Raw genomic sequence first — 16,292 nt, 5'->3', positions numbered from 1 at the left:
CATTTTAACATTTAGAAGTGTTTATTTCTTGCTAATTTTTACAAACTATATGAGGGAAAAAAATTCCAAACATGATAGACTTCTACACACATAAGCTGTTTTTGAGCGTTTTCCACCATCTTGGTTTTGATTTGGTTGATTTGATTTGGCCTTTTTACTCGGATTGACAGTTGCGGCATCGCGTCATTCAGCATTTGTACAAAATAGATTTCTGGTGTATTTTGGCCCTGCCTAGACATCATCAGCAGAGTGACTGTTGTAACTTCTCTCTGCACAACAGCCGCTGATTAAAAATGAACAGCAATTCTTCTCTTTGCCGTTGTCGCTTGCTGACAATGTGACCACAGGGCAAATCACAAGATGTCACAAAGTATTAGAAAAAAAACCTGTGACATACTCCGGAAAATACAGTCATGCTTTTTCTAAAGCCCCTTTCACACCAGCGCAAATGTAGACTTGCCTATTGTTGCCTACAGTTTTTAAGCAGGTCTGCGCAACACAGCACTACTGTACACATCCAAAAACTGAGTGTGTGCATCCACAGTGAATCAGCTGGAGAATAGATGTAGCGCGTGTGTGTGTGGCTGCATGATCACGCAGCCCGCAGCGCCTCTGTGTGCTCAGAACAGGTAACCGAACCTCAACTCATGAATCCAAAAATCCAAGGAACAGAATCAGTAGGTCTTGGGAAAAATAGAGCAGAGACACAGCACTCGCTCACGCTTTCTCTATCTCTGTCGCTGTCTCTCTCTCTGTTGCTGTCTCTCTCTATCGCTCTCTCTCTCTCTCTCTGTTGCTCTCTCTGTCTCTCTCAAATGCTGATAAGAAACTGGATGTATTACCTGTTCACTTCAGTCCAATCCATCATCACAGTCTGACGGACACATCCGCATAAAGCTTCTGATTTTGGAAAACGACGTCTGAAAATACTTTTAATTGTTGTTGTGACTGGAAACGTAGCATTTTAAAACAAGTCCCTCTGTGGTTTTTCTGCTCCAGGTGTGGTTTATCAGAGGATACCGTTGTCATGCTCTGATCACATCTGGTCAGACAGATGTACTGTGATGCTTTAAGCTTTTAAAGCGCCAGTCGAACGCGATCAGGTCTGATCAAACCTGAATAAGTGCTGTGATTCTTTAAAAGTTCCGTCACTCTCTGTGCGATCATCAGGCAACCTGATCGATCAGGTCCTGAAACTCTGTGATGACTTTTAAAGCGTGGTCGCTGTCGATGGGATCAAGTCTGATCAAGTCTGATCTGATGAACTCTGTCTCTGATTCGGACTAAATATTGAATCTTTGACAAACGGTCATTTCCAAATGTGCTTTTGTCCACAGTGCAGGCTTACCTCTGCTCCTCTGCTGGCTCGAGCCCTGTTGTTAAATCAGACATCCCTTATGATGCATTAAAGTAAATATGCCTTGAGAAGGAGTTTAAGTTCATCTGCAGATGATGGAGGAGTGCTGGGTCTCTCCAGCCGACAGCCCTGTGGTCAAGATGTGCTTCATCTCCAGTGGGTGACCTGCACCATCAGTTTAAATGCAACTGAGTGTAGAAGAAGGCAAAACAGTAACTGCACAAAGCTAGCGGGATCCGTGTGCAGCAGTTGAAGAAGAAGCAGGAGAGGGAGTTGGTGGGCCCCTACTTGTCCCTGGTTCTGATTTGCTCGGCCCCGCTTGTATGTTGTTTCTTGTCTCTGTATGTTCCACCAAAAACTCCACACCTCCATCCCCACCCTCACCTCCTCCTGCCTCGCCGCTTGCCAGCTGCTTCATCCTTAGGTTGATGGAGCCGTAAGTCCTTTTGGGCCGAACGAACGCTGTCCGGCGTCGGTACATCTCTCCACGGCAGATGGACACCATGAGCAGCATGGAGAGGAACATACCCCCCAGAGTCAGAAGGCCCAAGCCGGCGATGATGCACTTGTCTAGGTGGGAGCCCAGCTGGGCATAGTACATCTCCAACTTCTCCATCTGGCGAGCAGACACGGTGTCTGGGTCGACTTTGGCCTCTCGGGGGATGGTATAGGCGATGACCACCAGAACAATCCCGCTCACCAGGAACACCAAGGCGAAGATGAAGCCATAGTCTGCAGAATGGTCCTCTGGATGGTGGATCTCAGTGAAGTCTTGGCCATCCTCCTGCCCTCCAACTACTTCCTCCTCATTGAAGGAGTGTGGAGAGTGCTGCTGCTGGTCTTCCTGGAAAGAAAGAAAACAACAACAAAACCACAATTAACAGCACACAAAGAAAAAAAAATACACCACAGAGCAAGAAATATCCCTCAGCTATTCATCAGAGTAGCAGGATAAGTGCATCCCACAATGCACTGTGCACCTTTGCAACAAGCGCTGTTGGAGTGGAGGATTAACAGGACTGAGCGGCAATAAGAGATTAAACACGACCCCCCCCCCCCCCCCCCCCCCGAACTGTAGCATCAATGGATGTTCAAACATCAGCAGGATTTGTCTTCACAGTGTAGCAAGGTGTAATCCAGAATAAAATATGTTCCTACTGGATTGGTGGGGATTCACTTTCTGCTGACCTTGTACAGCGCTAGTCTTGTGAATTCCAGTTCTACTTATTGAATCCAACAGGATAAATTTGTATGTGGATCATAATAACAGTGAGATGAAATCCGTATATACGCCGTAAGGCCAGTGGTGCCGGTGCTCATCCAACATGCTTTTAGGTTCATGTCAGTATTGTTTGTTTTTGTGAGATGATGGCAAATGGACAAACAACAAGAAAACAAAAATGGCACAGTCCTCAGAGGCTTCCATCACCGGGTTAATTCAACCACCTGACTGACCTTGGTGTTGGCTGGAGTTGATGGGGGACAGCACGCCTGCACGCTCGCCCCCTGCTGGTGGTTTTGCTCCTCATCCTGCTGGTAGGAGGCATTCTCGAAACCATGTGAAGCATCGCCCAATGCCTTCACCGTCTGACGCGCTGACTCTGGTGTCACGGAGATTTCGTACGTGCCTCCTGCGCCCTTCAGCTCTCGCAGCTCTACTGAGTTGAAAGAAGACTCCATCGATGTCTGGCAAATACGCTCATGCCTTCACCATGCCGCCACTCGTCATTATCTTTCTTAATAAACAAACACAAAGTTATTCTAGCTTCTTTATTTTGCCTCCATTCCACTATAATATTCATGCAAATTATTACATCAATTTTTATTTCACTGAAGTCTGAATAAATTACATGTTCGCAGTTCAGGTTTTACAGTCAAACTGTTTATTTTAAAATTATTGTCAACCTATGTCTAACTGTTTTCATTTTTTCCACATACACACCACCTCTCCCTCTCTTTTTTGGAAGGTGGTGTGAATATTGTCGTATGTACATAATGTTTCTGTGTAGGCTCTCAGTTGTCCAGGTGGTTTCCACAGTAGAGAAGCTTGAATCTTCGACTGGACTGGGTTGCTTGACGTGAGGACGTTTCGCTTCAAATCGCAGAAGCTTCCTCAGCTAAAATTCTTGCTCTGGTGGTCTGACTTCTGTCTTGACTCTTGTAGAGAAGAATAATCAAGAAGTCACAAAAGCTGGAGTTTTAAACCTAACCAGACCCCTCCTACCGAGAGGCAGACTGCTATAGGCTGGTGACTAAACAATAGCTCTAATTAGCACCTATTGTGCTCTAGTTATCACCCTCCTAATGACAGGGCAGCTGTCCCTCTCCTGATGGCTCCCTTGACGACTCTGCTGATGACGTGAATGACTCATTACCATGAACAAAAGACTGAAACTGCTTTGACCTGAGTACCCCATTGTAAACAGGGGATAAAGCGTGTCTCAGACCCCCTCCCCGGTTAAGGCTGGGTTTCAAACATTTCACAAAGAATGCCTCCTTGACCCCTCTCTCAAACCATAACTAGAGCACAATAGGCGCTAATAAGAGCTATTGTTTAGTCACCAGCCTATAGCAGTCTGCCTCTCGGTAGGAGGGGTCTGGTTAGGTTTAAAACTCCAGCTTTTGTGACTTCTTGATTATTCTCTACAGGAGTCAAGACAGAAGTCAGACCACCAGAGCAAGAATTTTAGCTGAGGAAGCTTCTGCGATTTGAAGCGAAACGTCCTCGCGTCAAGCAACCCAGTCCAGTCGAAGATTCAAGCTTCTCTACTATGTACATAATGTTCTTTTGTCAATTGAGGAATTTTTCCATATTTTGAAGTCTAAATTTGGTGATATTTTCTATTCTGTTAAGGTCAATGTCATTGTGAACCCCAGGATCTGTTTGGCTGAAGATAAAGGCAGTGTAGTACAGTTTGTGTGTACTGTGTGTGTCATTGGTGTGAAATGGTGAAATGTTCTTTGCTCAAGAACTTGAATGTTGTGTTGTATTTGATACTGTTCCTTTCCAAAGTATAAATGAGGTCTAATATAGTTGTAAACATTAACTTTGTCTGTGAAACTGCTGATTTTGAGAAGGACATGCGTCCTAATGGTTTTGTCTCCAAGTCTTTTTTTGCACAAATGCATCATTGACGACAGAAATAATGTGAATCAAATTGCTGCTGATTTATCAACCCGTTTTAAATTCGGGTACAAATTAGGATCAGATGATCCGGATCTGTGGAAGCCACAAAAAACGATGTGCCACAAACCCGTGGTTCTGCGATCACACACCGATAATAAACTCTGTATGAACCTTAGATTCCTCTGGATTATGGGCGTGTGCTCCTCCTTCAGGCGCATTTCTTCTGAAACGTGCCGCACATTTGCGTCACAACCAGCAGCACATCCTGTGGATTAAGTCCACTCCTGAATTTTTTTTTTTGTCTCCCTTTAATTTATGCAAAAATATGCCGTGCTGAGCTAAAGGGGCTCAATGACACACCGTGTGAGCAGACGGTTTGAACGGCTCACTGTGCGCGTTTCTCTCTGTGCATCACCATCACTATCACCGTGACCTTGCGATGCGCCAAAGTGCCAAAAGCCGGATCACGGAGATACTATAATTCGGGTTAGATAAGCGCCGACATTCGGGAACCCAACAGGGAGCAACGATCGACAGAACACGGGGACTCGAACCTGGTTCCGAGAATTCTGCAGCACAGCCCGTTTTTTTTTTTTTTTACTTAACCAATCTCCAGAGAGGATCCACACGACATGACGCCCGACAAACACGCGGGATTTTGTCAGTTAGCATCCGCAGGTTTTTATTTTTTATTTTTATTGAAGTGATCGGGTCTCACCCGCACTCACCGGGTCCTGGTCCTGATGCTGCCGCGGACAGGCGGGAATCAGCGCGCGACCACCGACATGATATCCGGGGGGGGGGGGGAGGGAGGGAAGGAAAGAGAAGGGGAGGAAGGAAAGAAGGAAGAAGCGAGGAAAGGAGGTACGAGAAAAGGAGAGAGGAGGGGGGATAGTAAAAAACTGAGCATGCTCAAAACCTGGATCTGAGTGGATGGACAGAGCTGATCTAAGGTGTGATCAGAGAGAATGAAAAATCAGATGATAACAAAATGACGGAACAGCAGATAAAAACAAATGAGGAAAACCACAACGATAGATGAGAAAACGAGATGATCGATCAATGAATTATAGACGTGACAAATGATAGCTAATATAAGAAATGATAAATACATGAGAATGAAAGCGATTAAACTAAATGACAAGCAAAAGGCAGGATATAATGAAAAGATATTATGGCAATCAAACAGAACAATACTGTAATAGACGACAGAAAAATGAAGAATGAAATGATAGAATGACAAATGATATCAAAGCAGAAGTGATGAGAATGACAGAATAACAGTAGATCAGTGGCGGCGCCAGGAAATTTTTGTTGGGGGGCTGAGGTAAAAGTTGGAGGGGCTCCACAAAATGTCGTCGAAATTAACAAAATATAGTAAATTGCTTTATAAATACCAAGGTATATGTTTTAGTCACCCGTGCTCCTCTAAAATGTGGTATCAATGCACACACATCACTTAGAATGATTGCCAAACAACGATATACAGCTTCTGTATATTCTGTGTTCGTGCACAGATGTGGCTGACGTGCTTGATGAATTCCTGCACAAAAAGTAGTTCACAGATAATTGTGATATATTCCTGTGAGATAAGTATATCTGATCTAAATCAATTCTAAAATTTACCAGTAATAAAATTATAACGATAAGTGAAGTTTTAAGAGTGGCCATAATAAATATTAGGGAAACCTAAATTTTTGGACAAATATCCTTTGATTTGTACACATGCTTTGTGATCCACAAACACAAATTTCTGATTTGTAACTTCTGTGTGGGTTTTTACAAATACCGTATTTTCTGCACCATAAGGCGCACCGGATTATAAGGCGCGCCCTCAATTAGCGGGTACTTAAGGCGCACGCTAAAACATATAGTCTACAAAAAACAACAACAAAAAAAAAGGTCACGGAAGCAAAACGGTGAGTTTATTTTAACTTTTTAACAACTTTGAACTACCGGTATTTAACAATATGGTACTCACATTATTTTTTATTATGGTTCTGTCACAAATCCATCGAAGTCCTCATCATCTGTGTCTGAATTGAACAGCTGGTCTTCTAGCTGTGGCCACCTCGCTTTGTTTCTGCAGAAACTCCGTTTGGTCTTTAACTTGGCGCAGTTCATTTTCTTGTTTCCTCTCGCAGCTGCTCTATTCCATGAACAACCGCGTAACTGATAGCCTGCAGTTTGAATTGTGCCTCGTAAGCATGTCTCTTCGCTGGCGCCATTTTCGGGGGTCCTTAGACAAACAAATGTTTTGCAGGATACCTGTAGTACAACCCCTGGCAATAATTATGGAATCACCGGCCTCGGAGGATGTTCATTCAGTTGTTTACTTTTGCAGAAAAAAGCAGATCACAGACATGACACAAAACTAAAGTCATTTCAAATGGCAACTTTCTGGCTTTAAGAAACACTATAAGAAATCAGGAAAAATAATTGTGACAGTAACGGTTACTTTTTTAGACCAAGCAGAGGGGAAAAAAATATGGACTCACTCAATTCTGAGAAATAAATTATGGAATCACCCTGTAAATTTTCATCCCCAAAACTAACACCTGCATCAAATCACATCTGCTTGTTAGTCTGCATCTAAAAAGGAGTGATCACACCTTGGAGAGCTGTTGCACCAAGTGGACTGACATGAATCATGGCTCCAACACGAGAGATGTCAATTGAAACAAAGGAGAGAATTATCAAACTCTTAAAAGAGGGTAAATCATCACGCAATGTTGCAAAAGATGTTGGTTGTTCACAGTCAGCTGTGTCTAAACTCTGGACCAAATACAAACAACATGGGAAGGTTGTTAAAGGCAAACATACTGGTAGACCAAGGAAGACATCGAAGCGTCAACACAGAAAACTTAAAGCAATATGTCTCAAAAATCAAACATGCACAACAAAACAAATGAGGAACGAATGGGAGGAAACTGGAGTCAACGTCTGTGACCGAACTGTAAGAAACTGCCTAAAGGAAATGGGATTTACATACAGAAAAGCTAAACGAAAGCCATCATTAACACCTAAACAGAAAAAAAACAAGGTTACAATGGGCTAAGGAAAAGCAATCATGGACTGTGGATGACTGGATGAAAGTCATATTCAGTGATGAATCTCGAATCTGCATTGGGCAAGGTGATGATGCTGGAACTTTTGTTTGGTGCCGTTCCAATGAGATTTATAAAGATGACTGCCTGAAGAGAACATGTACATTTCCACATTCATTGATGATATGGGGCTGCATGTCAGGTAAAGGCACTGGGGGGATGGCTGTCATTACATCATCAATAAATGCACAAGTTTACATTGATATTTTGGACACTTTTCTTATCCCATCAATTGAAAGGATGTTTGGGGATGATGAAATCATTTTTCAAGATGATAATGCATCTTGCCATAGAGCAAAATCTGTGAAAACATTCCTTGCAAAAAGACACATAGGGGTTAATGTCATGGCCTGCACATAGTCCGGATCTTAATCCAATTGAAAATCTTTAGTGGAAGTTGAAGAAAATGGTCCATGACAAGGCTCCAACCTGCAAAGCTGATCTGGCAACAGCAATCAGAGAAAGTTGGAGCCAGATTGATGAAGAGTACTGTTTGTCACTCATTAAGTCCATGCCTCAGAGACTGCAAGCTGTTATAAATGCCAGAGGTGGTGCAACAAAATACTAGTGATGTTGGAGCGTTCTTTTGTTTTTCATGATTCCATAATTTTTTCCTCAGAATTGAGTGTCCATATTTTTTTTTCCCTCTGCTTGGTCTAAAAAAGTAACCGTTACTGACTGCCACAATTTTTTTTTTCCTGATTTCTTATAGTGTTTCGTAAAGCCAGAAAGTTGCCATTTGAAATGACTTTAGTTTTGTGTCATGTCTGTGATCTGCTTTTTTCTACAAAATTAAACAACTGAATGAACATCCTCCAAGGCCGGTGGTTCCATAATTTTTGCCAGGGGTTGTATACGGTAATTATCGGAGGAGTGGCGGAGGTAAGTGTACGTACCAGACTCACGGACTCTTCTCTGATTGGTTTATCGCTGGCAGCGTACGTACTCTACGCTACCAGCGTACGTACTTTATGTATTACGTAATGTTCTCCGATTGGTTTATCTCTGCCAGGGTACGTACTCTACACTGCTAGCGTACGTACTTATGGTCCGATATTCCGACGATCAAAGACAACGTTGGTCGTTTTTAGATTTTGGAATTCAGTGCGCACATAAGGCACACCGGATTATAGGGCGCACAACCGATTTTTGTGAAAATTTAAGGCTTTTAGGTGCGCCTTATGGTGCGGAAAATACGGTACAAGTTTATTGGCAAAACTGAAAATTGTTTGTGAAGGGTGATTCAGCATTGGTGTATCACCGAACACACACATTCATCACTTTGTTCAGTTACGCAATATTGAGACATTCTCAGCGCAAAACTGCAGTTGAGATCCACAAATATGTCAGTCACTATTCACATTATTGGCAGAATTATTGGGGGGCTTAAGCCCCCCCAAGCCCACCCTTGGTGCCGTCACTGCAGTAGATGAAAAAAATACAGAACAATGTTAACATGATGGATAATACAGTATACTATAACACAATGATATAGAAAAACAAAGAATGATAAAGAACAGAATCACACATGAAAAGAATGACAGAAAAAAAAATACACAATGATAAAATGGATAACACAATGACAGATTAAGTGATACACAGATTGACTTGAGAGACAGATGAGAGAATGAAAGATGATCGATAAATATGATACACAATAGAATTCATGATAGAAAAACAGATGATAGACAAATTAGTTGTGGTGACAGGACAACTGAGCATGCCTTGCTTAAGGGAACATTCCAAATCTGGAGCTCTGCCATTGCAACTGTGTGGTAAATAAACAAACGTGACTCAAAGTAAAATCAATAAAGTTTTATTGTACAAAAGCTGACAGTTTGCAGAAAACCCACGTTTTACCCTCATTTAACACTACAGAGGGATTTGCACCGTTGACAGTTTTTTGGGACTGTCAACAGGCACAAATCTAATTTAGCATTCAGCCCTTAGTTTTGTCTTTTATATACAACACAAAAAGCAGGTGCTGTTGTATGAATTTTAAAATATTCCGCTAAATTTTAAAATGATGTGTAGATACTACACACGTAGAAGCCATCGCACCTTCAAACACCTCGTTCCAGGACTACGCCACATTTTAAAAGACATCACTTCTTATCCAGGAAAAACTTAAACGAAACACAAAACATTAAAAAAAAAGAAAAAGAGTTCAGTTGTCTCATCACTTTAACAAAAGAGAGCTCAGCTGTCATAGTGGAATTAAAGTTCAACACCAAACGATTTACATCACGGCCTCATTTTTCAAAAACCTATATACACACAAATTCAAAGGATTTAAGTGAGAGCTTGTCTGGATCAGAACGAGAACTGAAGTCGCTACAGTTCAACATCTGAACCTCCAAAGTGTAGTTTTTACATTTTAATACTGCTGTGGTGCGACACGTTTGATTTTGAGATTATAAGGGAAAAAAAACACACCAGTAAAGTTGGTGCGTCTCCAGACAAACCTGATGGATTATTATTTGCTGTAATGTTCGTACATCTCACACTGTGTGCATCGAAGCATAACTATGTATACTTCATATATGTACATTTACTGCCCCCTACTGGCTGCATCATATTTAGCAGCTGTTAGGTTATTTGGGAAATCCAATGTTATGAAGCTTTCTGGGGAAAAAACATACAAGTTAAAATGTATATTTTGTGCTTTAAGACCACAAAAATATAATTATTGACATCAAACGTTCTCTTGAGAAGATTGATTTTGTTTTCAATAATACTATCTTTTTTTTTTTTTTTTTTTTAAACCAGAACCCCAATAAACCTCAAGAGGTCTCCAAGTGGTGGTCAGAGGACTGGACACAGCACTCCAATTTATAGCTAACCCTCAGAGCGTTGAAGTAAACACAATACTTTTTTGGGGGGGACAACCTGCATGAGTAGAAAACACAGATTATTGTGTAACTCTGCTGTTATCGATCACCAGCAAAGATTTAAAAGAAAAATGCTTCACGTTTAAGCGTTTAGTGATATTCATTAATGACAGGAAGTGCTTACGGAACCGCCCGCTTTGTGCTTTTCAGAATTTGATGATCTTGCATGTTTTTCTACTTTCACAATCATTTTTTGTTTTCGTGTCCATTCAGGTGGTACCCCCTGGAGGACAGATCCTGGCTTATGGCCCGAGTGACTTAAGTATATTGAGGAAACTGATGCCAGTGAATTTCACTATAACAAACGATCATCTTGGAGATCGCTGAGCATTTGATTGCAATGGCCTGGTTTTAATATGAATTTTAATTTTTTTTAATGTAATGTTGGTATTAAAATTAAAATTAGGGGATAAAAAAAATTGACTGATTAAAAACCATTGTGAGTAAAAGAACAACACGAGTTAAACCACCGGGTTGGACGACTGTTATGTGACCAGCCGCTGTCCTTTTTTAGACGGAGGGAAGGTCTTGTCCCTTGGCCTATCAGTGACTCTGTCTCTCTGACACCACGTCCTGCAGACGCTTCAGCAGAACATCTGGGCTGCTGCCATTCTCTGGACACGCCCTTTTGTTGGGTGAGTCACATGTGGATGACATCATCACATCCCCTTCCATGGTAAAGGCTCTCTTCCTGCTCACACCACCCTGCCGGATCATCCGGTTGATGTCTGATAACTCCTGACCGAGACAAAGAGTTTTTATGAAGTATAGTTCTGTGTAACAGAAGAAAGACCTCAGAACCATTCGGGGTAGTGATTCACGGGTTGGGACTGGTTGGACTAGTCAACTCACCTTGGACGGGCTGCTGTTGATCCTGTAGGTGTAGGAGTTTGGTGTGAGGCAGCCTGTGGAAGACTTGTGTGGGGACACATACAGGGAGTGTCTCTGGGAGACACGACGAGGAGACAGAGGGTGAGCTCGCACCGACGGGAACGGTGAGAGAGGAGGAGCGTCCGCCTGGGGGGAGATTATGTGATTACCGGCGCTCGTTTTGTACGCACAACAACTACTGAACAGACTGCAAAGAAAGTTGATGGAGGGGTGGGACATGCATCACAGGAAAACAAAACAACAAAACTTCAGTGCACATCCAGAACAAAAGGTCAGGATCAGAGGAAGAGTGGCTGTGCCCAAAAATTGGGCTCAAAGGAGGAGCTGCCAGAACCAAAGGTCAGGCTCAAAGGAAGAGCGGCCGGAGCCAAAGGTCAGGCTCAAAGGAGGAGCGGCCGGAGCCAAAGGTCAGGCTCAAAGGAGGAGCGGCTGGGAACAAGGACTGGCATCAGTTTCACATGTCAACAATCACACACAAATACAAGCAATGAAAATCAAGCTCATGATCAGGATCTAATGTCAGCTCATAGTAGGTGCAATTCAAACCAGATCCAGATAATGATCTGAATTATTTCATGTGACTGAGTTGTTTCAGCCATATGTGTCCTGGGGCTGCCCTGCTGTGCGCACCAAAGGTTAAGAAAAAGACCGCAGGTCACAGACCATTTTCAACAGACAATAAGTGGAAAAGTTCAACAAGTGATGGACAACATGCTAAAGACTCATATTAATATTTAAATGTTTGTGCGAACATGTGCTGAACTGCTCTGAGCTCGTTAACATGATTCACATCATTTTTGAACTTTAGACAGCACCCACATCTATCAAGCTCTTACTCATTGCTGCAAATACGTTGAAGATCCTACAATGACCATCATGCATTGCACTCAATGGCCAAAGTCCAACACAAGTGGCTGGAGACCAGTGCTGCAGCTGCTGTTGTGTGTTGAAGCTTAACAGCTAGAATCCCTGCTAGAAGCATCCTGCTTACATTTGTGAGAGTAATATGACAATGCGTGTTTGTGCGTCTTACCCTGTTGTCGTGGTTTGCGTATCGCAGTGCGAAGCTCTTTATCTTCAGCACGAAGACCGTGTTGTAGAACTGGATGAGGTCGCCGCGTTCCACCTCACCTGACTGGTCAGAATTTGTATCTCCTGAGACCTGATTGGTTTTCTCTGCAGCTGTGGAAGCACACAGATGTTTGTTTTTGGCAGACAGCTCCTCATAATTCCACAGATGTCTGATCTGATGCACGTACACTCAACATATACATCAGTGTTTGTTGCCTTACATTCACCACCTGAGGCGGGATCCACCTCCATGTTCTCATCGGCCACCTGCTCTCTGGGAGTGTGACGTAGTAAGACGCTGCGGTACACCTACGACAGACACGTTTTAATTAACAGGATTTGGTACAATAACAGTTTTAACTTGAATATAACTTTAAATACACCTGCTCCTAATTTCCATTATGCATGTGATGATAACATTATTCCCTACAATAAGTCCAGACATGTCCAGCAGGTGGCAGGCAGACGTATGACATAAATAACTGACCTACTGTGTCAAAGGTAACTGAATTTTAATCAGTTTGTCCTCATGAGGACATATGTGTCCCTTTAATTTGGGACAGACTCTCATGTTCATCCACTCCTAGAATTTTACGGCATACATTCCTCAGAATTCTTCAAAGCCTAATCAAGTCATGTCTGGGAGCGTGCGCTGGTCCCGTGCTTCAGCGCATCCACAACATCACAGAACTGCCTTTGGTCCTGAACAGCAACTTCCCAAACACACAACCGATCCACTCCCACATCTCTAAAATAACCATCTATCTGCTGCAGCAGGGTGAATGTGGGTGTTGCCCTTGGCCTTCTCCAGCTCCTGGAGTTCACAACACTCAGTCCCCTGCATGCTGGATCATACACAGAGAAACACGGCCAAAATGCCTAAACTGACAATACCTCACAATGCAAGTGATACTACTCATCTTAGTCTCTCTGAGTAATGGCTCGTTTGACACAAAGTCATTCCAGCAGTACCCAAGGATCCTAAGAAGAGACCTAGTATCAAACACATTCACTCATCACCTTCAGTCACTGGCCAGTATCCAAGTCTCACAACCATGCAAGACAGGTAGCACCAGGACCCTAATGACTTGGACCTTTGTTTGGCTGCAAGGACATCATCTCTAAACGCCACTGTCCAGCAACCTCAAGACTCTATAAGCTCTTCCCAGATGCTTCTCAATCTCAAAGGCTGAGGACCCAGAGACAGTCAGTGAACGTCTCTCACAAGGTTTGTTTACACTGTGCCCTGGACTGAAACTCTGCTGAAACTGACTTCTCAGGTGAGTCACAGGCCACGAGATGGTGCAAGATTCACAAATGCGAAACGGTGAATAGAAACCCTTCTGTGATCGCGTTCCAGGATTTAAGGTAAAACAAGGTGGAGACAGCTGATAGCTTAAGAATAATCGCTGAAAGCACCTTCCCTGGCAGAGAGCAGTGTGATACTACTGTAGTTTTTACAATTCATATGATCATCCCTTATTTTACAAATCAGAACACGTCCTTTCTTCCAATTTGTTGGTGTGATACCAGTGTCATGGATTGAAACAAAGACGGTTTGCAATCCCAGGAGAATGGCATCTCCACCCTCCTGTAGTTCAGATAAAATGTCACAGATTCCCGGAGCTTCACAGCCTGTGATCTCACCAAGATTTGATGGTTCACAACTGAATACAGAGTCAGCTTTAAGAACCAGAAATGTCTAACATCCCAGCAGGAGGATCAGCCTTCTACCGTTACAAAGTGGCCGGCCCAATGTGACAGATCAGTTAGAGACATCTGTCAGGACTCAGTCTTCCACCCTAACTGCAGTGTGACAAGCTGTAGGTCTGGAGGAACAAAGCCCTTTGAGTCCTCTGTAAGCAGGTCGAGGGTCAGCAGACCACAGACGTCCTTTGGTCAGTGACTTTAATCCATTTGTGATTTATAAGATTTTTCTTTTGTGGCTGCTTTGAGAGCACTGGCTCGTGATGTCACAAAGATATGTCAGAGGAAAGAAAGAATTCACACAGCCCTCTAACCAGAACAAAAGGAGTTTATTGTACGGTGATGGTTTGTGTTGTGTTGTGGGCGTCTCTCTCACATGGCTGCTGGCTTGTGGTTGGCTGCGGTAACACTTCATGATGTCCTGGAATGTGTGAGGTTCTTTGGTGATCTACAGAAAACAGAGAAAGAATGAAAGAAGGACATAACAGACATATATCACTTTCAGGCTGAGAAGATTTTTAGTTGTGAATAAAAGAACATCCTCCACAGTGGTTTTCATGTGTCTGGAAGAACAGCTGTGCTGCTCTTGTTCACATGGTGACTGAAGAAAAACAGCTTTGTTTCGGTGGCAAATCTTCTGTGATGAAATGCCCAAATTAACAAACTGGTCAAGTTCAACCGGTGTACGAGCATGAAATCTACAAATACGATGTACACTCAACAAAAATATAAATATATAAATGTATGTATGTAAATATATAAATCTGTGATAGTGAGCACTTCTCCTTTGCTGAGATAATCCATCCCACCTCACAGGTGTGCCATATCAAGATGCTGATTAGACACCATGATTAGTGCACAGGTGTGCCTTAGACTGCCCACAATAAAAGGCCGCTCTGAAAGGTGCAGTTTTGTTTTTTTGGGGGGGATACCAGTATCTGGTGTGACCACCATTTGCCTCATGCAGTGCAACACATCTCCTTCGCATAGAGTTGATCAGGTTGTCTGTTGTGGCCTGTGGAATGTTGGTCCACTCCTCTTCAATGGCTGTGCGAAGTTGCTGGATATTAGCAGGAACTGGTACATGCTGTCGTATACGCCGGTCCAGAGCATCCCAAACATGCTCAATGGGTGACATGTCCGGGAGTATGCCGGCCATGCAAGAACTGAGACATTTTCAGCTTCCAAGAATTGTGTACAGATCCACGCAACATGGGGCCGTGCATTATCCTGCTGCAACATGAGGTGATGTTCTTGGATGTTGGCACAACAATGGGCCTCAGGATCTCGTCACGGTATCTCTGTGCATTCAAAATGCCATCAATAAAATGCACCTGTGTTCTTCATCCATAACAGACGCCTGCCCATACCATAACCCCACCGCCACCATGAGCCACTCGATCCACAACATTGACATCAGAAAACCGCTCACCCACACAACGCCACACACGCTGTTTGCCATCTGTCCTGAACAGTGTGAACCGGGATTCATCCGTGAAGAGAACACCTCTCCAACGTGCCAAACGCCAGCGAATGTAAGCATTTGCCCACTCAAGTCGGTTACGATGACGACCTGGAGTCAGGTCGAGACCCCGATGAGGACGACGAGCATGCAGATGAGCTTCCCTGAGACGGTTTCTGACAGTTTGTGCAGAAATTCTTTGGTTATGCAAACCGATTGTTTCAGCAGCTGTCCGAGTGGCTGGTCTCAGACGATCTTGGAGGTGAACATGCTGGATGTGGAGGTCCTGGGCTGGTGTGGTTACACGTGGTCTGCGGTTGTGAGGCTGGTTGGATGTACTGCCAAATTCTCTGAAATGCCTTTGGAGACGGCTTATGGTAGAGAAATGAACATTCAATACAAGAGCAACAGCTCTGGTTGACATTCCTGCTGTCAGCATGCCAAATGCACGCTCCCTCAAATCTTGCGACATCTGTGGCATTGTGCTGTGTGATAAAACTGCACCTTTCAGAGTGGCCTTTTATTGTGGGCAGTCTCAGGCACACCTGTGCACTAATCATGGTGTCTAATCAGCATCTTGGTATGGCACACCTGTGAGGTGGGATGGATTATCTCAGCAAAGGAGAAGTGCTCACTATCACAGATTTAGACTGGTTTGTGAACAATATTTGACGGAAAT

At 43.4% G+C, this 16,292-nt stretch overlaps 2 protein-coding genes across 4 annotated transcripts in view; both read right to left on the bottom strand.

The window, feature by feature from the left end:
* Positions 1-1,389: 1,389 nt before the first annotated feature.
* tmem74b (transmembrane protein 74B) lies at positions 1,390-15,544 on the bottom strand. 3 transcript variants are annotated; one of them, XM_034165947.1, is made up of 5 exons: positions 5,212-5,274; positions 3,488-3,493; positions 2,813-3,095; positions 1,629-2,201; positions 1,390-1,546 (listed from the first exon to the last, which is right to left on the bottom strand). In XM_034165947.1, the coding sequence occupies exons 3-5, from the start codon at positions 3,035-3,037 to the stop codon at positions 1,505-1,507; spliced, it is 840 nt and encodes a 279-aa protein (XP_034021838.1). In that variant the 5' UTR covers positions 3,038-3,095; positions 3,488-3,493; positions 5,212-5,274; the 3' UTR covers positions 1,390-1,504. The 3 variants fall into 3 exon arrangements, with proteins under 3 accessions (XP_034021838.1, XP_034021839.1, XP_034021840.1); XM_034165948.1 differs by lacking the exon at positions 3,488-3,493 and adding an exon at positions 5,039-5,043 and having other exon boundaries at positions 2,813-3,093; positions 5,212-5,270; XM_034165949.1 differs by lacking the exons at positions 3,488-3,493; positions 5,212-5,274 and adding an exon at positions 15,539-15,544 and having other exon boundaries at positions 2,813-3,062.
* rbl1 (retinoblastoma-like 1 (p107)) overlaps positions 9,388-16,292 on the bottom strand; it is a 49,675-nt gene continuing 42,770 nt past the window's right edge. The window contains exons 18-22 of the mRNA XM_034165933.1: positions 14,528-14,599; positions 12,666-12,753; positions 12,407-12,555; positions 11,335-11,499; positions 9,388-11,220 (exon numbers count right to left, since the gene is read on the bottom strand). Of these exons, the coding sequence (XP_034021824.1) occupies positions 11,026-11,220; positions 11,335-11,499; positions 12,407-12,555; positions 12,666-12,753; positions 14,528-14,599 (669 nt within the window). The 3' untranslated portion in view covers positions 9,388-11,025. The remainder of the gene's footprint in view (positions 11,221-11,334; positions 11,500-12,406; positions 12,556-12,665; positions 12,754-14,527; positions 14,600-16,292) is intronic.

The sequence above is a fragment of the Thalassophryne amazonica genome, chromosome 3 (assembly GCF_902500255.1).
Source record: "Thalassophryne amazonica chromosome 3, fThaAma1.1, whole genome shotgun sequence".
NCBI classification, from domain to species: domain Eukaryota; kingdom Metazoa; phylum Chordata; class Actinopteri; order Batrachoidiformes; family Batrachoididae; genus Thalassophryne; species Thalassophryne amazonica.
Note: the sequence above shows the minus strand (reverse complement) of the source record. Positions and strands in the feature narration are given on the sequence as shown.